The sequence below is a fragment of the Megascapheus bottae genome, chromosome 5 (genome assembly GCF_031878675.1).
Source record: "Megascapheus bottae isolate mThoBot1 chromosome 5, mThoBot2.hap1, whole genome shotgun sequence".
Taxonomy (NCBI): Eukaryota; Metazoa; Chordata; class Mammalia; order Rodentia; family Geomyidae; genus Megascapheus; species Megascapheus bottae.
The window spans coordinates 37,784,622-37,810,925 of record NC_143513.1 but is presented as its reverse complement, the minus strand read 5'-3'; the positions used below and the strand labels follow the sequence as shown (position 1 = coordinate 37,810,925).

General features: G+C 37.5%; 1 protein-coding gene across 1 annotated transcript in view; it reads right to left on the bottom strand.

The window, feature by feature from the left end:
• Nucleotides 1–26,304, bottom strand: part of Magi2 (membrane associated guanylate kinase, WW and PDZ domain containing 2) — a 1,234,376-nt gene that overhangs the window by 448,076 nt on the left and 759,996 nt on the right. The window contains exon 4 of the mRNA XM_090332908.1: nt 16,110–16,325. Within this exon, the coding sequence (XP_090189034.1) occupies nt 16,110–16,325 (216 nt within the window). The remainder of the gene's footprint in view (nt 1–16,109; nt 16,326–26,304) is intronic.

The following is a 26,304-nucleotide window of genomic DNA, read 5'->3' as shown; positions in this document are numbered from 1 at the left end:
TAAATAGAATTGGCAGATGTGGGTAAACTGAGAAACCCGAGATGTTTGTTTATTTAGTGATGTATCCAGACTTGAACTCAGAGCTTCACATTCTCATTTTTTCCTTTTCCTTTTTTTTTGTTCAAAGCTAATGCTTTATCACATGAACCACAATATCTACTTCTGGCTTTTTGTGGGTTAATTGGAGATAAGAGTCTGGGATTTTTCTTCCCTGGTTGCCTTTGAATCAAGATCCTCAGATTTCAGGCTCCTTAGTAGCTAGGATTATAGGCATGAGCCACCAGGCTGGAGGATTGTTTTTAATTACCTAAGTAGGCTTGTTATAATCACAATATCTCCTAGAAGCAGAAGAGAAAGCAGGGAACATGAAAGAGAAGATAAGATTATGAAAGAATGTCCAGGATTGCAGTGCAGAATGACAAGTCAGCCATGTGGTAGACTCTATCCATGGGACAAGGTGCTGGAAAGGCTTCGTCCCATTTTGGTTTGAGACTCCAGAAGGAACACAGCCCTGCCAATACTTAGTGTGAAGTCTACTGAGAACCAGATTCAATTTATAACATGGAGAAGTGTAATCTAATATATTTGGATTGTTTTAAGCCACTAAATTTGTGGCCATTGGCCATATCAACAATAAAAATCTGACTGGATAGACTAATAGAAATCGATGCCTTTGGGATAATGATAACAAGTCTGGACAGATCCTGGAAACAATAGGTAAATAATCTGAGTTACAGGAAAGTGAAAAGAAACCCATGCGACAAAAATAAATGGAGGATAATTTACCTAAAATGAAGCACTTGAATTTGCATTGAACTTGAGTACAGATTAACAAACGATGCAGACCCACAGATTCTATGATGGTAAAAAGTAATATTTTCAGCTTCCACAATGAAGAAACATAACTATGGACAGAAAATAAAAAGAACCAAAGAATGAACAACTTTCATCTAAGCTGAGAGACAGGAAGGTGCAATAAATATGATCTCAAATAAAACAGGGATAGCAACCCAAGGTCAGGACATAGCTGGTAATAATGATTTGTCTGTCCAGGCTTAAAGAAAGTTATATGTCCTACCTAAGGATAGCACTTTGGGAATTATTCTGTCCATATTATGATAACCATAAAAATGAAGAGCTAAAAGTAAAGTTCCCAAAGTAAAGGGATACAAATAACACCCACAGCCAGGCACTACTGGCTCATGACTATAATCCTAGCTACTCAAGAGGCTGAGATCTGAGGATCATGGTTCAAAGCCAGCCCAGGCACAAAAGAACCTGAAACTCTTATTTCCAAATAAACATCAGAAAACCAGAAGTGGGGCTGTGGCTCCAGGGATAGGGAGTAGTCTTGAGCTGAAGAGCTCTGGGAAAGCACCCAGGCCCAGAGTTCAACCCACATGTCGGACAAAAAATAAACAAGTAAAAAAAATAACACCCCACATATGCTACATGTACTCTGATTCAGATATATTTGATAATAAATCTCCTAACAATAAAGGTATTTTTACATAAGGATGCCCATGTAATAATATTTACTGTACTATTATTTATAGTAAGAACCATTGGAAATTATAGGAGTGTCTTTTGATCAAAATATGAGTTTATCATTACCATAGTAATGATATAGAAGTAGGTATAACAATAGATACACATATCTATAAATGCCAGAAAGACATTGATAATGGCTACTGAAGAATAATATAGTTTTCAGAGTAATGTATAATTTATCCAATCTGCTGATAAATAAGCAGACCCTAAGGTTTCTTAGGTATATATTTATAGTTTTGTATAGATAGATAGATAAATTACAGCAGTAGCTAAAAAACTTAAAATGGAATGTCATCTGTATGTAGGAAGGAGGTGACATGAGAAGGTACCATTGTTCTATTTTAATTCTATTTCTTGTGGCTTATTACATTATATAGGGATAAATATATGGGTCATTTGAATACCATGTTGCATTGAAAAGTTAAAATGCAAAGTCAGGCTGTGAATAATTTCACTTAATAACTATTTGCTGAGTATCCCATTTATGGCAGATACTGAGACAGCAAGATGAACAGGGGAAGCCAGATCCTTGCAGTCTCAGAACTTAAAATTATATCATATAAGGTGCACTTTTCATACAACTTTAATTGTGACAAGAGCTAACCAAAAAAAAAAAAATGGGATCTCACTCAATCATTTACCTAATCTCATATAGCCAAAAAAAGCCTCTTTTCCAATGTTCTGTCAAATCAGAGACTCTTTTTAGAAAGGGGTAAGGTAGAAATAGATAAACAAGAGTTGGATTAGGCAGGGACTAATTTATTAAGCCTTTGTACCTTGAGAACACCAGAAGGCATTGGTAACTCTTCCTCAAGAGAATGATAAAATTAGATCATTCATGTTCTGCCAAGGTTTCCTTAACTTCTAAGGATTGGAAAAAGGCAGGAGTGGGTGTTTACAGACCAGTGGTAGGCTATTTTTTGTGCATCAGACAAGGGACAGTTGTCATGGAGATGGGAAAGAGTAGATTTTTCAAAATCTTTACAATTCCATGTGATTTTACAAAAGTGAGACAAATAAAAAATAAAGGAGAAGACCTTGTAATGCTAATGTGTAGTTTAGCCATGCCCTGAGATAGGCTCATGGTAGAAAGGCTGAGCTCTGTGGGTGAGAGAAGAGTGTATCATTTGGGCACACTAAGTTAGAGCTCAGGCCAAATCCACAGTGGAGGCATCAGTCAGAGAGTGCTTATCTGGAGAGGAGCAACTTGAAAGACTGCAGTAAATGGCTGGATTAGAATGTAATTTGAGCCATCATTGAACAAAAGTGTCAAGAGAGATGGTTAGAAATGGAAACGAACTGTAGAGCATCTGTCTGGGAAACTCCCAACATTTACCAATCAATGAAAGAAGGAGGTGAAGGTGGCAGGCTTGGAGGTAAAAGGACAACCAGTAGACCTTCAGGCCATAGAAGCCAAGCAAGGGAGGAAACAAACTTCCATCGAGGTTCAGACATAAAGTCTATAGTGATCAACAGCTCCGTGGTCACTGCCAGCATTAGCCACCAGCTATCATGGAAGAAGGGGAGGAGAATCCAGATTAGAATAGGGTCAAGTACAGGGCAAGAAAATATAAAGCTGAATGACATTGTCTCACAACTGTAAGTTAGCTACTTGTGAGTCTACGATTTGAAGGATCCTGGTTCCAGGACAACCCAGGCAAGAAAGTTTGTAGGGCCTCTTCTTAACCCCTAACTAGATTTGATGCCATGTGCCTATTATTCTAAAATACAAAGGAGGCTAAGATTTGGAGGATCCTCATTCCAGGCCAGCCCAACTAAAAAGTCCATGAGATTTCATATCAACAGGAAAGTGTGTATGATTTCACATGCCACCACATACTACATCATTTCCATCTGCAATGATGGGAAGCCTAAAACATTTCTGAACAGAGAGCAAGGGCCTATCTCAAAAATAATCAGCACACAAATGGCTGGAGATGTAACTCAGTGGTAACATGTGTGCTTAGCAGTGTGAGGCCCTGAGGTCAAAGCCCCAACTGCCATAAATATAAAACATGCACATGAAATTTAGTGTCTATTATATATATATCATACAATGTAATAAAATATATATAATATTAATAGTATAATAATATATCTAGTGAAAAATGTACTTAAGATTACTTATGTAAAAATTTTCCTACTCATATAATACTGTTATGTTCTCAAGAGAAATATGAAATTGCTTTGAAAAGCTGTCTAGTCTTCTCTTCTTTTTGGAGCTATTAGGGAAGCTTGATCTTAGGACCTCATGTGTGTCAATTCACTTGCTGATGCTCTGTCACTTAAACTACTTTCCCAGCCTAGCTTTTTGGCCTTTTGTCTTTTGGGGAAAAGGGTAGAATCTCACAGACTTGTTTTTCCCAGGCTCGCTTCAAATCTTGGTCCTCCAGATCTCAGCCTCCTAGGATTGATTACAGACAGAAACCAACTGTATCAGTGGCTCATTTCTTTATTCTTACTTAATCAGTCACTGCATTAACAAATATTAATTTAGAAAGCAGTAAATGGAGGAGAGGAAAAATCCTTTTGACCAGGTATCAGGAGCTGGATCAAGAAGGAAGCAATGCAAATCACCTTACCCTGTATCTTACTGACAAAATGTAAATGAGGGAAGTGGCAACCCCCAACACTCTACATTCATTCTTCACAAAGGTGCAGTTTACAATGAGAGGCAGGGGATCCTAGTAGAATCCAGAATTGGGCCAATTTTTCTATTAGCAGCACTGAACCTGGGAAAGTCTTCCATGCCAGAACAGAATCTGTTCTCTAAAGAGCAAATTCGATTGTTTGGACAAAAAAAAAAAAAAAAGAGAAATTGCCCAACCAGGATTAGATTATCCTGCCATTCAAGTCAGTTACTCCATCTAGCATTTGAGCTAAGGAGCCCATGGAGTTGAACTCAGAATCCTCAGGGACATGCAAGGCAACCGTGGAGGGGACATGCCCTCTGGGAACTACAATGGTCACTCTGATAAATGATCCTCAGTGATGCCCAAGAGTTGTATAGAGAGATAGTGCAGCAAGCAGAAGGAGGAGTAACTAACATAGTAGCCAGAGCAATGTGACGCTTAACAGTCAGTGAGAGGAGCTGGCCTTAATTTATTTTTAGGAGGAAATAGTAAAAATATGTCATTCTTTTAAATTTCACTTAAGTCTACAAAAGATATATTGGTCATTATATAGATAATTCAGAAATGAACCATTAGAACAGAAGGGACTTGGAATAATAAATGGAGAGGAAGAGGTGGATTCTGAATTCCAACCAACAGTGTCCACCATTCACTATTCTTCCTAGTACCTCCAGCTCTGTGGACCTGGGATTAGAAATATATGACTACTACATCTGAAAGTAAGCTGGGATACAACAGGCATTTGCTTATCCATCTTTCACTATTCACACTAGCTCAACTATTGGAAGTAGCCGAGATGCCCTGTAACTAATGACTGGGTGATGAAAATGTGGTACATATACATAATGAAATATTATTTACCAATAAAGAAGAATAAAATTATGCCCTTTGCAAAAAAATGGATGTGTTCTTTCATATGTATATATAAATATGTATATGTAAATATACCATCTATGCATAGATACATAAATATATATTTAAGTATATGCATATATATCTATATCCTCTGTCTATATCTATTTATATAGCATGATTATAATTATTATAACTATGATTATCTATTTATGTAACATGATTATTACTATGATTATAACAATTATAACTGTGATTATAACTACAACTGTTTGATGAGATGTGAAGGAAGAAAGAGATGATAAGAGAATAATGGAGTATAAAACATATTGAAATATCTGTGTCTGTCTATAGACATTGCTTGAGCCAATTCAGCAAATACTGTTGAATAAAAGAAGGGTAGAGGATACACAGAAAGACTCATAGAGGAGATTAGTACGATTAAACTAGAATTGAGGGGCCGGGAGTTTGCCCTAGTGGTAGAGTGCTTGCCTAGAATGCACAAAGACCAGGGTTCAATTCCTCTGTACCATATACATAAAAAAATAGCCAGAAGTGTTGCTGTGGCTCAAGTGGTAGAGCTCTAGCCTTGAGAAAGCCCAAGGACAGTGCTCAGGCCCTGAGTTCAAGACAAAGGATTGGCAAAAAAAAAAAAAAGTAGAACTGCTGGGCACCAGTGGCTCAAATCTATAACCCTAACTACTCCAGAGACTGCAATCTAAGGATCACAGATCAGAGCCAGCTTGGGCACTAAAGTCCATGAGACTCTTATCTCTAATTAACCATCAGAAAATCGGAAATGGAGCTGTGGCTCAAATGGTAGAGGGCTAGCCTTGAGCTAAAGAGCTCAGGGACAGTGTCCAGGCCCAGAGTTCAAGACCTATGGCCAACCAAAAAAAAAAAAAGTAGAATTCACTGCTCATTTGATAGACTAAATAGTCTAAAAAATATAGACTAAATATAGACTAAAAAAGTGATTGGCAGGCATGTATAATAGATTATATGAGGACTACCAGTGGGAGGGAGAAAAGGAGAATAAATATAGTCACAATGTATCATATGAATATATGAAAATAAAACAATGCAACCTGTTTGGGTTATTTGAAGGGGGAAGGAGAGAAGGGTCAGGAGCAGAAGGGTAACTTTGGTGAGGTATATTGAGGTATATTGCAGGTATGTGTTGAAATAGGAATGAAAATAAGAATGAAATATATATATGTATATATACAATGGTACAAAGAAAAAGGAAAAAGAAAAGAAAAAAGAGAAAGGAAGCCCAGTGCTAGTGGTTTACATCTGCCATCCTAGCTACTTCAGGAGGCTGAGGTCTGAGAATTGCAGTTCAAAGCCATCCCAGGAAGGAAAGTCAGTGAGATATTTATCTCAAATAAACAACTCAGAGTTGTGACTCACGTGATAGAGTGCTAGCCTTGAGCACAAGGATGAAAGAGAAGGAGAAGGAGGAGGTGGAGGGAGCGAGGGAAGGGGGAGAGAGAGAGAGAGAGAGAGAGAGAGAGAGAGAGAGAGAGAGAGAGAGAGAGAGAGAGAGAGACAGAGAGAGAGAGAGAGACAGAGAGAGAGGTACTGTCCAAGTAAAAATGTCCTTAATTTTGACTTCTAAGAATCATTTCTCAATAACAGTACAGTTTTATTGTAAGCCTAAAAATCCTCCTTCTGAGCAATAAACTGTTTTTCTACAAGATGCTCAAAGCTAAAAATGAACAGATTGTCGAGCAGATATATCTAAGCATTTCACATTTCATTTTTATGTCAGTTAGTTATCTCCTAAACTAAGGCAAGTATTATTCTTTTGAACCAACAATAGAAAGAGAATATTTCACTGAGGAAGGAAATGCCTCTTAAAGAACAGTGATAAAAGCCGGGCACGGTGGTTCTCACCTGTCATCCTAGCTTCTTAGGAGGCTGAGATCTGAGGATCAAGGTTCAAAGCCAGCCTAGGCACTAAGGACCATGAGACTCATCTCCAATTAACCACTAGAAAATGGGAAGTGGGGCTGTGGCTGGAAGAGCAGGGTGGTAGCCTTGAGCTGAAGATCTCAGGGACAGCACCCAGGCCCAGAGTTCAAGATCAACAAAAAACACAAACACACACACACACAAAAAAAAAAACATAAAAAGAATAGTGATAAAGAAAATCTCCCTGGGACCAAGGCTTAAATTTCTCAGAATTGCCATAGAAATATCAAGACATAAACATTTCAAGTACAAAGTTAGAAACAATGCCCAAATAAAACATATTTTCCTATACCTTTATTTTGTGAAGAATGAAGAAATAAATTCCTTGGTTTTTCTTAATCTAAGGGTTTTGTTGAATTTGAATAAGTATGTTTTCTGTTATTCTATAAGAAGGCAGAAGTACTCAGAAATCTATAATAGTCTAAGGCCAAAAAGATTTTTAATTGGGAGAGAGTAAACTATATACACTTTGCATTTAGATCATTCCTTACAAATATTACAGCTCCAATTCTGACTAAAGTTTTGACAGTAGAAAAATATGCGTAGAAACTATTCCATTTGCTTACTGACTTAACTTATCTTGGATATTAGGAAAGGATAAATAAGAATGCAAAGGTTTTTAATGATCTCATCTGGCTTCAATAAGAAATAACCAGAAATGAAGACAAAGCCATTTCATGAATAAAACTATCTATCCATTATTTTCCCACATTTTAATTTGACCTGTTCTATTTATATGGTAAATGTAAGGTGTCTTATTCTGTCATATTTTGAAATGAGAGAAAGTAATGAAGGGTTTTGTGTGTGTGTGTGTGTGTGTGTGTGTGTGTGTGTGTGTGTGTTGGATAGGACATTGTTGATTTTATACCTCTGAACTATCACACAATTTGAATTTTACCCTGAGACAAATTTTAACAAATTAAATAGTCTTTTATTCTTCTTGTCTTTATATTATTTCTTTGGAATTAAAAATAGATGAAGAACCTCTAAGCTTAGAGATAATGAGATCGAGGACCATATTTTTGATTGAAGAGAAAAGGGAATAGGATAATTTAAAAAGGATAATTAAAGTTAAATTTGGGGCTGGGAGTTTGGCCTAATGATAGAGTGCTTGCCTAGCATGCACGAAAACACGGGTTCGATTCCTCGGGACCATATACATAGAAAAAATCCAGAAATGGTGCTGTGACTCAAATGGTAGAGTGCTAGCCTTGAGGAAAAAGCCCAAGGACAGTGCACAGGCCCTAAATTCAAGCCCCAGGACTGGCAAAAATAAAAATAAATACATTTATTTAACAATTCTCAGAGTCCAACACTCTCCAAAGGAAGCAGTTAAATATAATTGCTAGTATAAGTTCAAACCTAGGGGGTTTGGATTTGTCCTTCACAGTGTGAAAGATGAACAAAGTATAGTCACTTTGTGCGTGCCTCAATTTCTCTCATGGAAATAATAGCCTCACTTACTTACAAGGGTTATAAGTCACATGTGTATGAAGTCCTTAGTAGTCCACTACTAGAATATAGTGTTACACACTGTTTATCACTGAGGTGTAGTACTTTGAGCTCTAAGCAAATTGAGTAATAAAATCAATCAAGTAATCCAAATTATTTCTGCTTCTATAAACAAGTAGTATGGCAAAATGAGGTCAAATTTTCAATGTAAATCCTACAAAATTAAGAAAAGTGAGGAGAGGCAGGTGGTTTGGAAAAAGATTGAAAATGTCCAAAGGAGTGACATTGATTAAGATGAATTATATTCACAAATGGCTTCCTTAATAAAACTACGTAAAGATTAAAATAAGCAGCCAAGAGGGCCGGAAGTTTGGCCTAGTGGTAGAGTGCTTGCCTAGCATGCATGAAGACCTGGGTTGGGTTTCTCCATACCACATACATAGACAAAAGCCGGAAGTGGTACTGGGGCTCAAGTGGTGGAGTTCCAGCCTTGAGAACTCCAAAGACAGTGCTCAGGCCTTGAGCTTAAGCCCAGGACTGGCAATAAATAAATAAATATAAAAAAATAAAATAAGCACCCAAGAATAGAACAAAATCAATGTAAAAAGGTATGGCCAATTTTCTAGAGTTTTAAGAATATGTAGGGGTTCTTTTCCTCTAAAAATAACACTACAAGTATGAAAAGGTTAAATAAGGGATTATTTCTTCTATAAAAGAAGTTCATAAAAATTTGAGCTTTTCCTCCCATTGGTGTCATGCAATAGGATTTGTTAATTTAAAGATGAAAACAGTTCTGAGAAACCACACAGTTTTCCCATATTCTCTACTATTTTATTTATGTTTGTTCTGGCAAGGTACTAGGGGCTGTGACTGGACTGTGATGTTGGCATCACTGTGGCATCTTTGAGGGGACTAATTTAAAGTAGAGTCATAGGCTCCTTCAGTTTTATTTTAGCCCATGGCTTTGTGTCCTCACGTGTATTGGGACAACTCTGACCACTAACCTGCTTACAAAGGATTGCTCCTCGTTCAGTTGTGAATTTTGCTCTGTGGTATTGGTCACCATGGTGTGTATGGTGGGACACAGAGATGTCTCCAATTTCTTGCGAACCTAACATTACATTGAGCTGATCTGTGGTGGAAAGATCTTTACTGCAGCACTCAATGCTGAAGTGCTTCATCTGAATGGTAGGTAAGCTGTGTGTGTGTGTGTGTGTGTGTGTGTGTGTGTGTGTGTGTGTGTGTGTTTTGCCAGTCCTGGGGCTTGAACTCAGGGCCTGGGCACTGTCCTTGGGCTTTCTCAAGGTTAGAGCTCTACCACTTGAGCAACAGCACCACTTCCAGCTTTTTCTATGTATGTAGTACTGAGGAATCGAACCCTGAGTCTTCGTGCATGCTAGGCAAGCACTCTACCACTAGGCCAAACTTCCCGTCCATAAACTCTTGTATGAGATTTACTTCCTCAGGGTTAACAAAAAAAAACTAGTCCTGTTAAATAACTTTTAATGTACATTTCCTTGTCAATATATTTTAACTTTTTGGTCCACCAGGAGTTTGTTTTAGTATTTGCTATAATTAGCTATATTTGTCTTAAAAGATTTTTTACCTGTAGAAATGTAGGTCAATACTCTAGAAAAATTTTAGCATCCACTTAAACATTGCTTCAATCTTGAGTTTGTGGCCAAGCCTGCTTATTAAGTAATTAGTTAATAAGTCTTGGAATTTTTAGCAAATCAATTTGTGTTTTTTTATTGTTAGTGCCAGTTATGGAGCTTACACTCCGGGCCTGAGCACTGTCCCTTAGCTCTTCTTCTCAAGGTAGGTGCCCTGCCACTTGAGTCACAGCACCACTTCTGGCTTTGTTTTTTGGTCCTGCCCAAGATGGCTCCAAAGTTTCACCCATAGGTCTCAGCCTCCCAACTAGCTGTATTTCAGGCATGAGCCATCAGAACCCAGATCAATTAATTATTTTTAAAAGCTTAGTGACTACTTTTAGTTACCATTGCAGTTGTTCAAAGGAGAATGGTTCATGTCCCACATTAAAACAATCTGCTGATATAGACTTCACAATAAATACACAATAGATAGATGCATAAATTGAAATTAAGAGACACACTTATACTTAGAATTTTCTTTGCAAGGGAAGTAGGCTGCAATTTCTTCCAGATTATTAGCTAGTAAACAGGGAAGGAGAAAAACAGATGCAGAGTAACAGGGATAGAGGCATAAAGGGAAAAGTGTTAGGAATATTTGAAGTAATTGATTTAGCAGAAACAAATCCATGGACTGACATAGGAGAGGCTAGAACAGAAGTCATAATGAGGAAGGTGTTTTCCTCATAATGGAAAAACTATATACAGAGAAGAGTACAATAGATCATTCAGATTAATCACTTATGGTCAACAGTTAGTAGTTGAAATCTTATTTCATCTCGATTCTATTCATCCCTCTTACTCATTGTGCAAATACAAGGATGTGAACTATGGGCTTTTACTTGGCTCGTGTTCTACTACTTGAGCCACACATTCAGTCTGGCATTTTATTGGTTGGTTGGGGATAGAGTCCTTTGCACTTCCTTGCCTAAACTTCCTTTGAACTTTGATTTTCCATGTCCTCCTTAGTAGCTAATAGTTTTATAATTAGTGAGACTCATTGTGATATTTTCATGTGTATAAAATGTACTCAAATAAAACTCACTCCTCTATCACAATCTTAACCCCTCCTCCTGCTCCAACAATGTCAATTGATTTCCTACTATGCAAATAAACTTGGATCATATTCATTTTATTAAAAAAGAAAAACCTCATCCTGGAATCGTTTCCTCATGAAAAATTATGATTGTGGAGTACTATTCTATTTATAATATAACTTGATGCTTGTAATTATATATAGTTGACTTTTGACAATGGCCATGTGTAGAGTCTACTGTAATGACAGAAAGTGGAGAGTACTCTGTCTTCAGGAACCAGCTGATCCAAGCAAATTAGGATGGCATGCTTATGTACATTTCTCCTCCTCCTTCTCCTTCTCCTTCTCCTTCTCCTTCTCCTTCTCCTTCTCCTTCTCCTTCTCCTTCTCCTTCTCCTTCTCCTTCTTCTTCTTCTTCTTCTTCTTCTTCTTCTTCTTTTCTTCTTCCTCTTCCTTTTCCTCTTCTTCTTCTTCGTCTTCTTCTTTCTTCTCCTGCTTCTCCCGCTTCTTCTTCTGTTGGTTATGGTGCTTGAACTCTGGGCATGGGCTCTGTCCCTGAGCTCTTTAGCTCAAGACTAGTACTCTACCACTTGAGCCACACTGCTACTTCCAGTTTTCTGGTGGTTAATTGGATATAAGTCTCATGGACTTTAGTGCCTGGGCTGGCTTTGAAACAAGACCCTCAGATCTCAGCCTCCTAAGTAACTAGGATTACAGGCATGAGCCACAAGCACCTGGCTATTATATTTCTTTGCTTGTACCAAAGTGTCTAAAATGAGAAAAGGAATTACAATTCCCAACGTGCTTGTACATTGTATGAGTAGTGAATTATTTCTTAACTAAATAATTTCTTTTTAGATGTACTGAAATATGTGCATGCTATGAAATTCCAAAATTCAAAGGAAAAAGAGTTCAAAGTAGGTCTACCTCCTGCTGATATTCTCAGGTTTCCAGAAAGCTAGCTGCTACAAAAAATCTTATGCACTCTGCCTAGTGCTCATTTTCTATGCATATGCTTCAAAATTTTCTATGCGTACAGCTGAATATTATTCAGGGGGTAGTGGTTTTTTGTGGTTTTTTTTTGCCAGTCCTGGGCTTGAACTCAGGGCCTGAGCGCTGTCCTTGGACTTTCTCAAGGCTAGAGCTCTATCACTTGAGCCTCAGCACCACTTCCGGCTTTTTTGTATGTATGTGGTACCAAGGAATCGAACCCCGGTCTTTGTGCATGCTAAGTAAGCACTTTAACCACTAGGCCAAAGTCCTGGCCTTCATGGGGTAGTTTTGACATTTCATTATTCCAGAAATCATTCTTTTAAAAGTGTTGTGATTTCTACTTTCTGCAATATGAGATAAATACGTAAGCATGGTAGCATATATATATATATATATATATACACAACTGTTTACAAATCTATATAACTTTTTGAAATCTAAACAAATATTTTCCCTTACTTTCTGAGTCCAGGAAAGAAATACAAGTATAGAATGCAATATTAGAGTCAAGGAAAGCTACTGCAATGATGTTTGAACTGATACACTAATTGAGGAAATAGAAATTATTCCTGTGAAGAAATGCTGTTCATGTTAAAAATTATTTGCTTATTTGAAATAGGGAATGGAAGGGGGAAAATAAGATGATTGGGAGGAAGTGGAGGAGGAAAAAGGGGAAAATACATGAGAAGGGATACCAAGGTTTGAGAAGTAATGTATCCATTACCTGATGAATGTAACTGTAACCCTCTATACATTATCCTTACAATAAAATACAATTGAAAAATTGAATCTCATTTATTCATGGGGCCAGTTAAGATGGCATACTCAATGCTTAGAGATATTTCATCTTTATCTATCACTCACAATAACTTACAAATTGTGAAGAGCACTAAAAGAACAATAAAGAAATACAATTTTAAATGTTTAAGGCACATGAGTAGGTGATGGTAAGGAAAATATTTCCAGAAACACAAAATCTAAATTAAAAAGAATCAGGAGAGGAGATTAATAGAGGAAAATATTTTCCATTAGCAGGAGAGAAGAATGACCTTAATTAATACTGTCTATTTCTTCTATTTAATTTTTAACACTTTAACCAAAATAGACTTGAATAATGGCAATAATAATTATCATAGCTCTGAAACTATGTGTGCTTTGTGATTTTCATAATATGGGAATTCTAAAGAAATTTGTTATATGGCAACATATGCTCATGTTCTCAACAAACTTTAAAATAAGAAAAACATATATATATTATATAACATGTAATACATATATATAATACATAGATATATGTATAATAATAGGAGCTGGGTATAAATGGCTCATATCTGTGATCCTAGCCATTCAGGAGGCTGAGATCTGAGGGTCATATTCTGAATCCAGCCTGAGCAAGAAAGTCTGTGGGATACTTATGTCCAATAAAGTACTCAGAAGTTTAGCCTAGAGGTAGAGTGCTTGCTCAGCATGCAGAAGACCCGGGTTCAATTCCTTGGTACCACATATATAGAAAAAGTTGAAAATGGTGCTGTGGCTCAAGTGACAGAGTATTAGCCTTTAGGAAAATTCCAAGGACAGTACTCAGGTCCTGAGTTCAAGCCCCAGGACTGGGGGAAAAAAAGCCAGAAATGGCACTGTGGTTCAAGTGGCAGAGCATAAGCCTTGAGCACAAAGAGAAAAGAGACAGAGCCCAGGCCTCAGTTCAAGCTCCAGGACCCCAGGCAAGGAAGAAAGTAGGGAGAAAGGAGGGGAAGAATGGAGGGACGGAAGGAAGGAAGAAAGGGAGGGAGGAAGGGAGGAAGAAAGGAAGGAAGGAAGGAACTCAAACCTCTGACAAAAAGAAAATGAGATTTCACACAAGAAGTCATGACCACTTCTCTGGGAAGGGAGGAAACAATGACAAACAGATGAAAATCAGACAGTGTGAATAGATGGTTGTGAACAGCAAGCTACTTGGACATTTCCCCTAGTATATGACTGAGGTGTTACCCTGCTCTTTCCTGTCCCTATTCTTCATTCATATACCAGACCTCTCCCATTCACAAGTTACAGTGACATGAACTAATACCCAGAGCCAGAGCTGATGGCACATCCCACAGAAATGGACAAACACTATACACAGAGCTTGAGTACAAGCCCCCGAAAGTACTGAATCCCCCAAGGGCTGGAATAGGTTTCACAAAGGCCTCCCTTTCAATCTGAGCCACAGTCTGTTTTGATTTAAAACCGATCCCTGAAGGGCATCATGATTTCCCATTTTTATGGTGTGTTTACAACAACTACTACAATTCATAACCTGAAACCTAGAGTGGTCATTTTGTGGCTTGGTAATCACATTTAGTTACGCACAGCATTTTACATTAGGACAGTTTTAACTTTCAAGCAATCCTCTTAAGAAAAGATAGAATGTGCTTTTTTATAAATAGAGAATCTAGTTTTAGTAGTTTTAGAAGATTAGTTTAAAATAGGCACAGATTCTCCACCCCACCCCCTTTCCCCACCCAGCGCAAAGATAAAACCTAGCATAAGTTTTGGGAAGAACATGATAAAAACAGATCTCTCCAAAAAAAAAAAATAATACAAAGCACAAAGAAACAAAATAGATGAAGGTCTGGGTGGATACAGGATTCATAGCCTCTGTGAACTCACATAAAAATAAGCTGGGAAGAGGCGTTGGGCGGTTTCAGAGTGGGGCATTATTCACTGGAAAACAGCGAGATTCACTACGGAGGCCATAATTCTTCAGACAGTGACAGGATCTCATTCATGTAACCAGGACTGATGGTGCAGACACAGTCAGCTTGCCAAGCAGCCCAGGACCTGGATTGTGGGTCCCTAATGGTGAGCTGAGATCATTCCCCAGGACACTCAGGGATCATATAAGGGACACTCTGTTTGCTCTCTGGGAGATGCAGTTCATTTGCACTAATTGCGGGCCTGGGGCCCTGGAGAAGGCAGCTCTGTGTCCACACTGTATTCTCTTTGTTGGTGAAGGTAGCCCTGGTGGCCCTGTCCTCTTCCTCCTGGCATTTTGTGTGTGTGTGTGTGTTCGCAGAGATTTAATTGCTTTAAAAGTACATGTGCATTTCCAGTTCTTTACCGTAGTCTGATGAGGGGAAACTACAAGACAATAATGGATCTCTTTCTGGAAAAGTTAGCAGATAACTCATGAAATAAAAGACATCCGAGAAAGCATCACCAAGTCACTAAGTTTTACAATTTTTTTCTTTTTCTGGAGAAAAAAAATCGGACATGAAGAAAATTAAGCAGTGCTTGGGTACTGTCCTTGGACACTTTTTGCTCAAGGCTAATACTCTGCCACTTGAACCATAGCACCACTTCTGGCTTTTTCAGTGTATGTAGTACTGAGGAATCAAACCCAGGGCTTTGTGCATGCTAGGCAAGCACTCTACCATTGGGCTATACTCCTGGCCCATGCCATTCTTAAAAATAGAGAAGTAAAATGAATTTTTGAAACCTACTTGAAAAAGCTAACAGAATGCAATGTTTATGATTTTTTTTTGCCTGTTTTGGTAACATTTAAGTAAGCAAAACAGTATGACTAACCCTATTTGGGGTGTTCTACTAGTAATCCTAAGAGGCAAATCCATGCCGGAATTCTAATGAATAGACATTGAAAGGCTTTAAAACTTTATATAATCATATGCATGAATTGTAACCCTTATCAATGCATATATGAAATAAAAGTCAAGAATGTTGAGAATCAATATGTCAAAATTAGAACTAATTAGAACTCATATTCAAAATTTCCACTTTATAACATACTGTTCTCTGAAAATGACTGGAGTATGTTTATAGCTGAACACACAGATGATTACATATGTGTATGTACATATGTATGTAACTATGCATATAAACACACACACACACACACACACACACACACACAGGCACATCTAAAACAACAAACTAATGATCCTATAAAGAATGTAAGTGACCAACCTGGAGTTATTATGACTCCGTTTCCATTGACCACAGGCCTCTCTTCTTCTTCCTCCTCAGGAGGCTCTATACTGGCTTTCTCCATGTTGCTTACTGATTTATTTCTCTTCCGTTTTCCTTCAGCACTTGGAGTGGCTCCGGGAAGTATCTGGTCTGTTACATTTAATAATAATGGTGCTGGTTCAGCTGGAGGCTTTGGGGTCCCGTAGTAATTGTCTGCAAATGATAAGAAAATGTACTGAAGCACAGTCATTATTCTACTGTGTCCATAATGTTTACAGAAAGAAGTTACACCAGTTTGTGTTCTATTTTATGTCTATAGACAAACACATACACACATGGTTTTATATTGTCATATGTATCTGCTTTCCCTCTTGTGTTAGTTTTAATGCTTAGCTATAGATCCAGCTTCATTATTGCTCCCATATCATATATATGGGCAAGTCTTAAGCATAACTTTTTATGTTAATTAACACTAACATTATAAATCATGTTTTAAGGTCTAATGTTATTCAAGAAAGGTACAGCACATTGCTCTTCTCCCCTGCCAGCATCCTGAGGGCTTTTCTTTTCATCCTCTCTGTGTATAGGATCCCAGCCAGAGCAGTAGTTCCAAGTCTACATACATAGTGGTCCTCGTGGGTGCTGCCAGTGGATCGACCATTCTCATCCTTCCTCAGATCATCCAAGATCTTTTGCCTGTAACTCTGTCCTCCAAGCTATGGGAGCCTCAGTTCCCTATCAGCCCTTGAGACTTCTTTCTTCAAAAGACATCAGTTCTTGTTAATATCTATAGGAAGAACCTGGCAAGGTCATGGAATAGATGCTTTATTAAGAGGAGAACTCTGTGCTTGCCCTTATATATGCAAGGAATAAAACTTTCTTTTAAAAACCTCGAGGGTTTTGCTTCTTTTTATTCTCCAGTACTAAAGATTGAAGTCAGAATCTCATACTTGCTAGATAGGCATTCTACCACTCAAGTCACACTGTAAGCCTTTTTAGGGGCTGGTGTGTGTGTGTGTGTGTGTGTGTGTGTGTGTGTGTGTGTGTGTGTACAAGTACAGGATAGTAATAGGACTTGAACCTATTGCCTCGGCTCTTGCCTAGCTTTTTTTTGTTGTTTTGGGCTTGAGCTCAGGGCCTGAACATTGTCCTTGGACTTTCTCAAGCCTAGCGCTCTACCACTTGAGCCTCAGCACCACTTCTGGCTTTTTTTCTATGTGGTACCAAGGAATCCAACCCTGTTCTTTGTGCATGCTAGGGAAACACTCTATCCCTAGGCCAAACTCCCAGCCTTGCCTAGCTTTTTAACTTAGGGCTGGTGCTCTTATCACTTGAGCCACACCTCCACTCTAAGTTTTTGCTGTTTTTTCATATATTTTTATTGTAATTAATAGAAGGGTTACATGATATTTGCCAGACAGAAGGTGCATTAATTCACATACATTGATACCCTTCCATCTGTCTTGGTCCCCATTTCCCTCCCCCCACCCCACCCCTCATCTTGTTTTCCCCCCTTCCCTATCCAATTTCAAATAACCAAATACAAATATATCCGATATATCAGGTAATGAAGTGAGATACTGTAACAATATGAGATAACCAAGGGACAGCAAAAGAGATGAGAGATAACATAGTACTTTAAGGGCAACAATGTTTCATTATATGGTTTAGCTGGAGATGAATCTCTTGGATTTGTTTGCCTAGGTTGGCTTCAAGCTCAGATGTCAACCTCCCAGGTAGTTGGTTACATATGTGAGCCCCTGGAGTGACAGCATCTTCATTCCTCACCAGGCCTGTACCTGAGCCTTAATCTTCTGATTTCAGGCTTCCTGTTGTAGTGAGGGTGCCAGATGTACATGTCCAGCTCTCTACTGACAAGTGACATTACAGACTTTTCTGCTCAAGGTTGGTCTCAAACCACAATCCCCCCAATCTTAGCCACTTAATTACAGGCTACAATTACAGGCATGAGCCATTTGTGCCCAGTAAAACATTTCTCTAAAAAATCAGTATTATACTTTTAGTACCAGTTTCAAACTGATGCTGATGTTCAGTTAAGGCATTCAAATATATATCATATTAAGAAAAATAAATTGCACTTTAGTGAGATCATTTGTCTTTTAATTTTTACATCTCCCAAAAGTAAACAACCTTTTACTAATTAGAAGCAAATATATAGCACAGGCTTACATAAATATTAGATAACAGATCCTACTAAATGTATATTATTAAATAATTATACCCATTGGTATGATGTGATCATAAATGATATAACAACAATCTTACTCTGAGTTGATTTGTGAAATTAATATACAAGATTAAACTTTGGATATAAAATTGTACAAATCACTAGTAAGACACTATGTTTTTTTTGCAAAAACAACAGTTTAAAAGGTACCGAAATAATCTATTCAGTAACTACATTTGACAATATAACTCAGAGAAGAAGAAGCTAGAATTTCTATCCCATTGCCTAAGAAATGCATAGATCAACACCAAGGAGTCGGATAGCTGAGCCTTCAAAATGATGCTGATGTAAGTGAATTCAAATGCATATACATTCATAAAATTCAATCTTTTAGGAAGTATATCAGAGAAAATATACTATTTTAAAATATAGTTTATTTTTTATTGTAACTTACAATAAACTACAAATTATTTTCTCACTAATAATACAGACCCTTTATGCACTGTACCAGGATTTGTCAAATCTAAAATCTCACAAAAGTAAGCAAAAATTCCAATATTATGTGATGCTTAATGACATAGGTATTGGTGAGAAAGTTTGCTCTGAATCCTGTGTCTTCCAATTTCATGTTCTAATTATATTCTTAAATTAATTCAGTTAAAAGAATGTGGGCTATAAAATGATGGTGTCACAAAAGCAACTGTAAGCTGGGCATGATAGTATACACCCAGTCTTGGTATTCACGAGGTTGAGTGGGGGAGATCACTTGAAGCCTGGAGTTTAGGACCAGCCTGAAAATCATAGTAAGACCCTAACTGTAACATAATAATTTAAAAAAAATCAATTACAGCTACTATTAGCTATGAATTCTACCACTACTGTCACCGCTGGACTCAGCAAGGTGTAATTTACATATGCTTTCCTATCAAACGGGGTATTAGAATCACCCTTAACCACAGTGCTAATAAAAAGATATTATCAGAGATAATAAAAGGGTATTAGGCATAACTAGATCCACAAAAATACTAAAGACATGTAAATACTTCAGGTATTAATGCATCTCAAAGCACTAGGAAGATATTCTACTTCTGGGGGGAAGACAATAGGAGCCCCAAGAAATGAAAGTATTTCCAGAGATTATACATAAAGCAAGTGAAAAACTTGTACTTTCGGACTTAAGGACCTCATGTATTTTCAAAATACTATACTACTATGCTGCCTTTAACTGAAATACAGGGAGCTGAGTGCAATCCATGGCCTGCCCAATACTCATACTACAGAACTTCCATTAAAACCATAGTCATACGTCTGTGGTTTAATATCTGGGTCCTCAGTTCTATTCCATTGGTCTTCAGGCCTGTTCTTGTGCCAGTACCAAGCTGTTTTGATTATTATAGCTCTGTAATAGAGTCTAAAGTTTGGTATGATATTCCTCCTGCACTGCTCTTTCCGCTAAGAAGTGTTTTTGCTATACGGGGTCTTTTATTATTCCATATGAAATTTTGGATTGCCTCTTCTATTTCTTTAAAGAATGACATTGGTATGTTGATGGGTATTGCATTGAATTTGTAGATAGCTCTTGGCAAGATTGTCATTTTCACAATGTTGATTCTTCCAATCCAGGAGCATGGGAGGTTTTTCCATTTCCTCAGTTCTGCTTTAATTTCCTTTTTCAGGTTTTTAAAGTTTTCATCAAAAAGGTCCTTTACATTCTTAAGTTAATTTCTAAGTACTTTATATAGCAACAGCTCAAAAAATGGAATCATTCCAAAACTAATCTCCAATGAAACAACCATCCCATTAAAAGATGGGCCAATGAGTTAAAAAGAGTCTTCTCTGAAGAAGAAATAAAAATGGCTTATAGACACATGAAGAAATGCTCAACATCTCTGGTCATAAAAGAAATGCAAATCAAAACAACTCTAAGATTCTACCTCACCCCAATAAGAATGGCCAGGATCAAGAAAACTAATAACAACAGATGCTGGAGGGGATGTGGCCAGGAGGGAACACTATTACACTGTTGGTGGGAGTGCAAACTCGTTCAACCACTATGGAAATCAGTATGGCAGTTCCTCAAAAGACTAAACATAGAGCTCCCCTATGATCCAGAAATTCCACTACTTGGCATTTACTCAATCATCCAGAAACAAGAACATACTAAATCCACTAGCACAACAATGTACATTGCAGCACTATTTACCATAGCAAAGATATGGAACCAACCCAGATGTCCCTCAGTTGATGAGTGGATTAACCAGATGTGGTATTTGTACACAATGGAATTCTATGCTGCTGTCAGAAAGAATGATATTGCCCCATTTGTAAGGAAATGGAAAGCCTTAGAAAAAATCATATGAAGTGAAGTCAGACTCAAAGGTACATATGCTCATGGGTTTCCCTCATTTGTCATAATCAGTAGAAACCTTGGGCTCTCCTAGCAGAGATTTGCAATAGAGCAAAACCTAGATATATAAGGCCATACAGTATGATGCTAAATGAAAGGACCTCTAGGATATAGAAACAAAAGCCATATAACGAGTGATTGTTGTCCTTAATGTACTATGTTATATCTCTCATCTCTTGTGCTGTCCCTTGGTTATCTCATATTTTTACAGTATTTCACTTTGTTATCTGATATATTAGATATATGCGTATTTGGTTATTTGAAATTGGATAGGAAAGGGGGGAAAACAAGATGAGAGTAGGGGGAGGGAAATGGGGACCAAGACAGAAAAAAGGGCTTTGCAGGACTCTTTTCACTAATAATGACGAAAACCAGTACATGTGTGCAACTTTAAAACCAAATTCAAGTGATAACAGATAAGTAAAATAATCCACCTAATTCTGTCACATAATCTATAAGTCTACATATATTATTATTATCATTATTATTATTATTATTATTATTATTATTATTTTGTGGGCCATGGGGCTTGAACTCAGCCTGGGCACTGTCCTTGAGCTCTTCAGTTGAAGGCTACTGCCCAACATTTTAGCCAAGCCCCACTGTCAGCTTTCTAGAGGTTAATTGAAGATAAGAGTCTCTGGTCCTTTTGTACTATGGCTGGCTTTGAATCTTGATCCTTAGATCTTAGCCTCCTGAGTAGCTAGGATTACAGGTGTGAGCCCTAAGCACCCAGCCATAATCTTATTTTTACTCATTGCCTTGAAAGCAAATGAGAATTATTTAAAGAATTTGATTTATTCTTCACCTAATTTTTATGCATGGGTACTTCTTGTTTCTTAAAGATGTGGCTATTTGAAAGTGAAAACTGGGTGAATGTGTGTATTCATCACTTTTCAAAAATGGAAACGCTTTTAGAAACTTCTGTAAAATGAATAATCCATAAAATTGATGTTTCCTAATAATAACATATTTTATAAATGAATATTAGCATCTGATGGTGCAATATTCATTGCAAAGGGGGAGAGACTGAAGGAGATTATATTTTTATTAACTCAACCAGTCTAATGAATAACTGTCTTACTTCCAGGCAGATTCTTTCTTTCTTTTTTTTTTTTTTGCCAGTCCTGGGCTTGAGCTCAGGGCCTGAGCCCTGTCCTTGGACTTTCTCAAGGCTAGAGCTCTACCACTTGAGCCTCAGCACCACTTCCAGCTTTTTTCTATGCATGTGGTACCGAGGAATCGAACCCGGGTCTTCGTGCATGCTAGGCAAGCACTCCACCACTAGGCCAAACTCCCGGCCCTGGCAGGCAGATTCTTTCTTACATCATCCAAAAAAATTAAGATAGTTTCTTTTTTTAGCCTTTTGCTGATACCAGGGTTTGAAGTCAAGGTGTCATGTTCACTGTGTTTGTGCTCTGCTACTTGAACCATCCCATTAGCTGTGCTTCTGGCTGGCTATTTTGGAGTTGGAGTTTTGCAAGCTGGCTTGGAACTGCAGTCCTCCCGATCTCAGCTTCCTGAATAGCTAGGGTTGCAGATATGATCTCTTGGCCTGAGCCAATGGAAGAGTTTTCAGGTAACTAAGTAAGCTGCTATTTCTACAGTTGTTCAAATAATCTCTTCTCAAGAGTCTTAGTTCCATTTGTTTCTAAATAAGATTTTATTTTCTCAAGTTTAAAATTGGTAGCAACAGTGAGCAAAAGGGCTAAGAGAACAGAAAACCTCATCAACTAAGTTTAAACTGTTCCTTTATTTGTATCCTTAGTTTTTGTCGAATAGTAACAGGTACCCAAAACAGTATTTTCTGAGGTACATCATATTCATTATGCTTTTAAAGTCTTAATATGATGACAAATACTAGAAAAGACACTTATAACTGACATTACGTGTGAAGAAAGGTAGAAGTTTGAGTAGCAAACTGAATATTTGAAATACATATGCTTACTTCCAATATCTTTCTTCTTAAAGCAATTGAGTTCTATGATCAAAATGTGATTTGGTATTAATTTAGTTTAATTTTCTTTTTAAATTGTATTTTCAGATTCTGCTGTTTCAGTCCTTTGAGTGTACAGGAACAAACACAGGCTTTATAACAAATAGTCATAGACCATTTCCCATGGCATTCAAATGGAGATGGGATTTACAGAAGTAATATTTGCCTTCAAGATACCTTTCAGATTAAGGTTATAACAGAATATTCCCAAAGTTTTGACTTCCATTTTGCTAACCAGAAAAAAATTAATTTGTGGTAATGGTTTGGCAGAGGAGAGGTGAACCTTCACATGACTGCTTTGGCATGCATGGCTGGATTCTTAGAGAGCTTGCACATGTGTTCTTGTGTTAGAAACAATGCATTCCCTCAACTTCTCTCTCACTCTCTCCCTCCTTCCCTTCTCCCACCCCACTAGGGTTTGTGCCCTGGGCATCCTTCCTAGGAAGGTGGTCTATTGCTGACCCAAACCTACACACACACACACACACACACACACACACACACACACACACACACTCACACACTCAGAGGTATGCATGCATGCACACATGACACATACACAGATTCATTTTTTACTCTGGTTATTTTTGAGATAGGTCTTTGCTTCTTGTCAGGGCATGCATGGACTCTGATTCACCTGTTTTGGCTTCCTGTTATAGCTGAGATAACGAGTATAGACACGGCACCCAGATAAAGGTTTATACGGAGTCCTGCAAGATTTTCTGTGTGGACTGGCCTGAAAATGTCATCTTCTTGTTCTTAGCCTTCCTAGTAATTATGATGACAAGCATGAGGAATTGGCACCTGAAATGTGTTTGACAAAATTTAAGTGGTTGAGAAGTATTGAACCATTTATTCCATTTCTGAAATTAGAAAAAACTGATACAATTCTCAACCACTTAAATTTTGTCACACAGTGCTCAAGCCCTAAGGTCAAGCCCCAGGACAGACAAAAAAAAATAAATCAACAACAAAGGCCATTATGATATCACTCAAGTAACTCATTTTTCTGATAGACAACGAACCAAGAAATTCTCAAAATGACTGAGAAGATTCAGTAAGCATTGCAACACTAACAATTTTAGGTACGATTGGTAAATGATACTTTTCTTGTATTTGATTTTTTTGCTACACAGAATAGGTTGAAAATATTACTAAGTCTCTAAGAGGTCTACATTCATTTTTCTTAGTTTATTATTATGATCTCTGGTAGGAGGTATAAAAATCCATGAGTATTGCAATTGTATCATTTAAATATAGACATGTGAGAATCCTGGTTTTGTGTTCAGGGATAGGAGCGAACGCATTCATTATAATTAGTTATGAACACTTAAGGAGAAAAATTACTAGCCCTCATAAGTAATGTAAGAACAGAAATTATTTATGTTGCTCTTACTCCCATATGACTCGGTTTTTGGCCTCTCATAGTTTATACCCTCTTCTTATTAGAATGCTACTTTCTCGCCTCATGCTTTATAAAACTTCTACTTTTTTCTTTTGATTTTCTACTGGTTTACCAGTGTAATAAACTAATTTAAACTAAGATAGTGACTAAAATTGGCTCAACAGGCCCATTAGAATACTTGCTATTTAATAGGATTTCAGCATTTACTCTTAAACATAAATCTTAGAATTTGGAATATGGAAAAACAATACTGATCAAAAGAAGCGATAGTGGAGCTATCACTTTATAAATTTTTTAACAAAAACTGCTAGCATTAAAACAGATCTGAAGATCAATAAAACAGACTAGAAGACTTACAAGGCAAATCCACACAACTTCAGCAATCTGAATCTTTTTCCTTTTTACAAAGCAGCAAAAGTATTTTTAAGACAGTCTCTTTAACAAATAATGCTGGGAAATGCAAATAATGTTGGGAAAACTGGACCTCTATATGCATTAGATAAAACTGATCCCTATCATTCACCGTGTACTAATATCAAATTGAAATGAATGAAAGACCTAAGACCAGAAATACTAAAATTACTCATGGAAAAGTTAGGGGAAAACACTAGAATTCATTGCTATAGGCACGAACTTACTCAGTGGAATTCCAGAAGATAGGATAGAAAATTGATAAATGAGATTACATCAAGTTTAACACAGCTTCACCACAGTGAAGGATATCCTTTAAAAAAAAAAAAAAGATCGCCTGCAGAATGGAAGATCTTTGCCAGCTATAATATACCTGACAAGGATTTAATAGCCAGAATAACAAGGATCTCAAAAGACTAAATTCCCAAAGAATCAACAATTCAATTAGTTTATGCCAAAGGAGTTTAACAGATACTTCTCAGAATAAATGACATGGAAATATTCAACATTTTAGCCATAAAGGAAAGTACAAATAAAAATATCTGAGATGTCATCTTACTCCAGTCACAATGGGCATCATCACAGATATTAACAACAGATACTGTGAAGGATAAACATGGGGAAAGGAACTCTCAGACATGGTTGGTGGGAATGTAAATTGGTGCAATCACTTTGGAAATTAGTAAAGAGAGTTCTCAAAACACTAAATGTAGAATTACTCCTGATTCAGTGATATCCTTGAGGGAAATTTATATGCAAGACTATATGGCAGGGTATAACAAACTCATCTACACACCTAGGTTCAGTGTAGCACTGTTCCCAATAGCTAAATCTCACAGTGTATGTGTGTACATGTGTCTATACACATGTCCATATTGTATGTAAGTCTGTACACACAACAGAATTTTATTTAGCCAACAGGGAGAATGACATTTACAGGAAAATGGATGGATCTGGAAAATAATAATACTGAGCAAAGTAGTCAAGCTCAGAAAGACAAACTGCAAATGTTTTCTCTCATATGAGGATCATAGAACCTCCCATATAAACACTTAAATGAAGATATGCATATACACGGGATCAAGCTGATTGCAATAATCAGGAGTGAAACTCCATAGAGCCAGGTTAGTAAAATAACAGGAAGATAAAATATGCCTGGAATGGGAGAGAGGGCAGTAGAAGAGAGAAAGATGAAGGGAAAAGAGAATGGTGGATTGTGTCATTATTTTCTTTTTGTCAGTCCTGGGGCTTGAACTCATGGCCTGGGCACTGTCTTTGGGCTTTCTCAAGGCTAATGCTTTACCCTTGAACCACAGCATCACTCCCAGCCTTTTCTGTATATGTGGTACCAAGGAATAGAACCCAGGGCTTTGTGCATGCTAGGCAAGCACTCTACCACTAGGCCACACTCTTGGACCAGTCATAATATTTAATGCAGCAAAATATTTAAATATTTAATATTTAAACCCACAGCTCCACTTCCTGTTTTCAGGTAGTTAATTGGAGATAAGAGTCTCATGGCTGGACTTTCCTGCACAAGCTGGCTTTGAACTGTGATTCTCAGATCTCGGCCTCCTGAGTAGCTAGGATTACAGGTCGGAGCTACCAGGGGCTGGCTTTTAAAAAAACAACTTGAGTGATAGTGTATCTCAAGTGGTAGAGCACCTGCCTAATAAATGAGAGAACTTATACAATCTCCAGTGTTGCCACCAAATACTTAACCTACATGTTTATTTCACCAATTTTTTTTTGGGGGGGGTGGTTATGGGGCTTGAACTCAGCCTG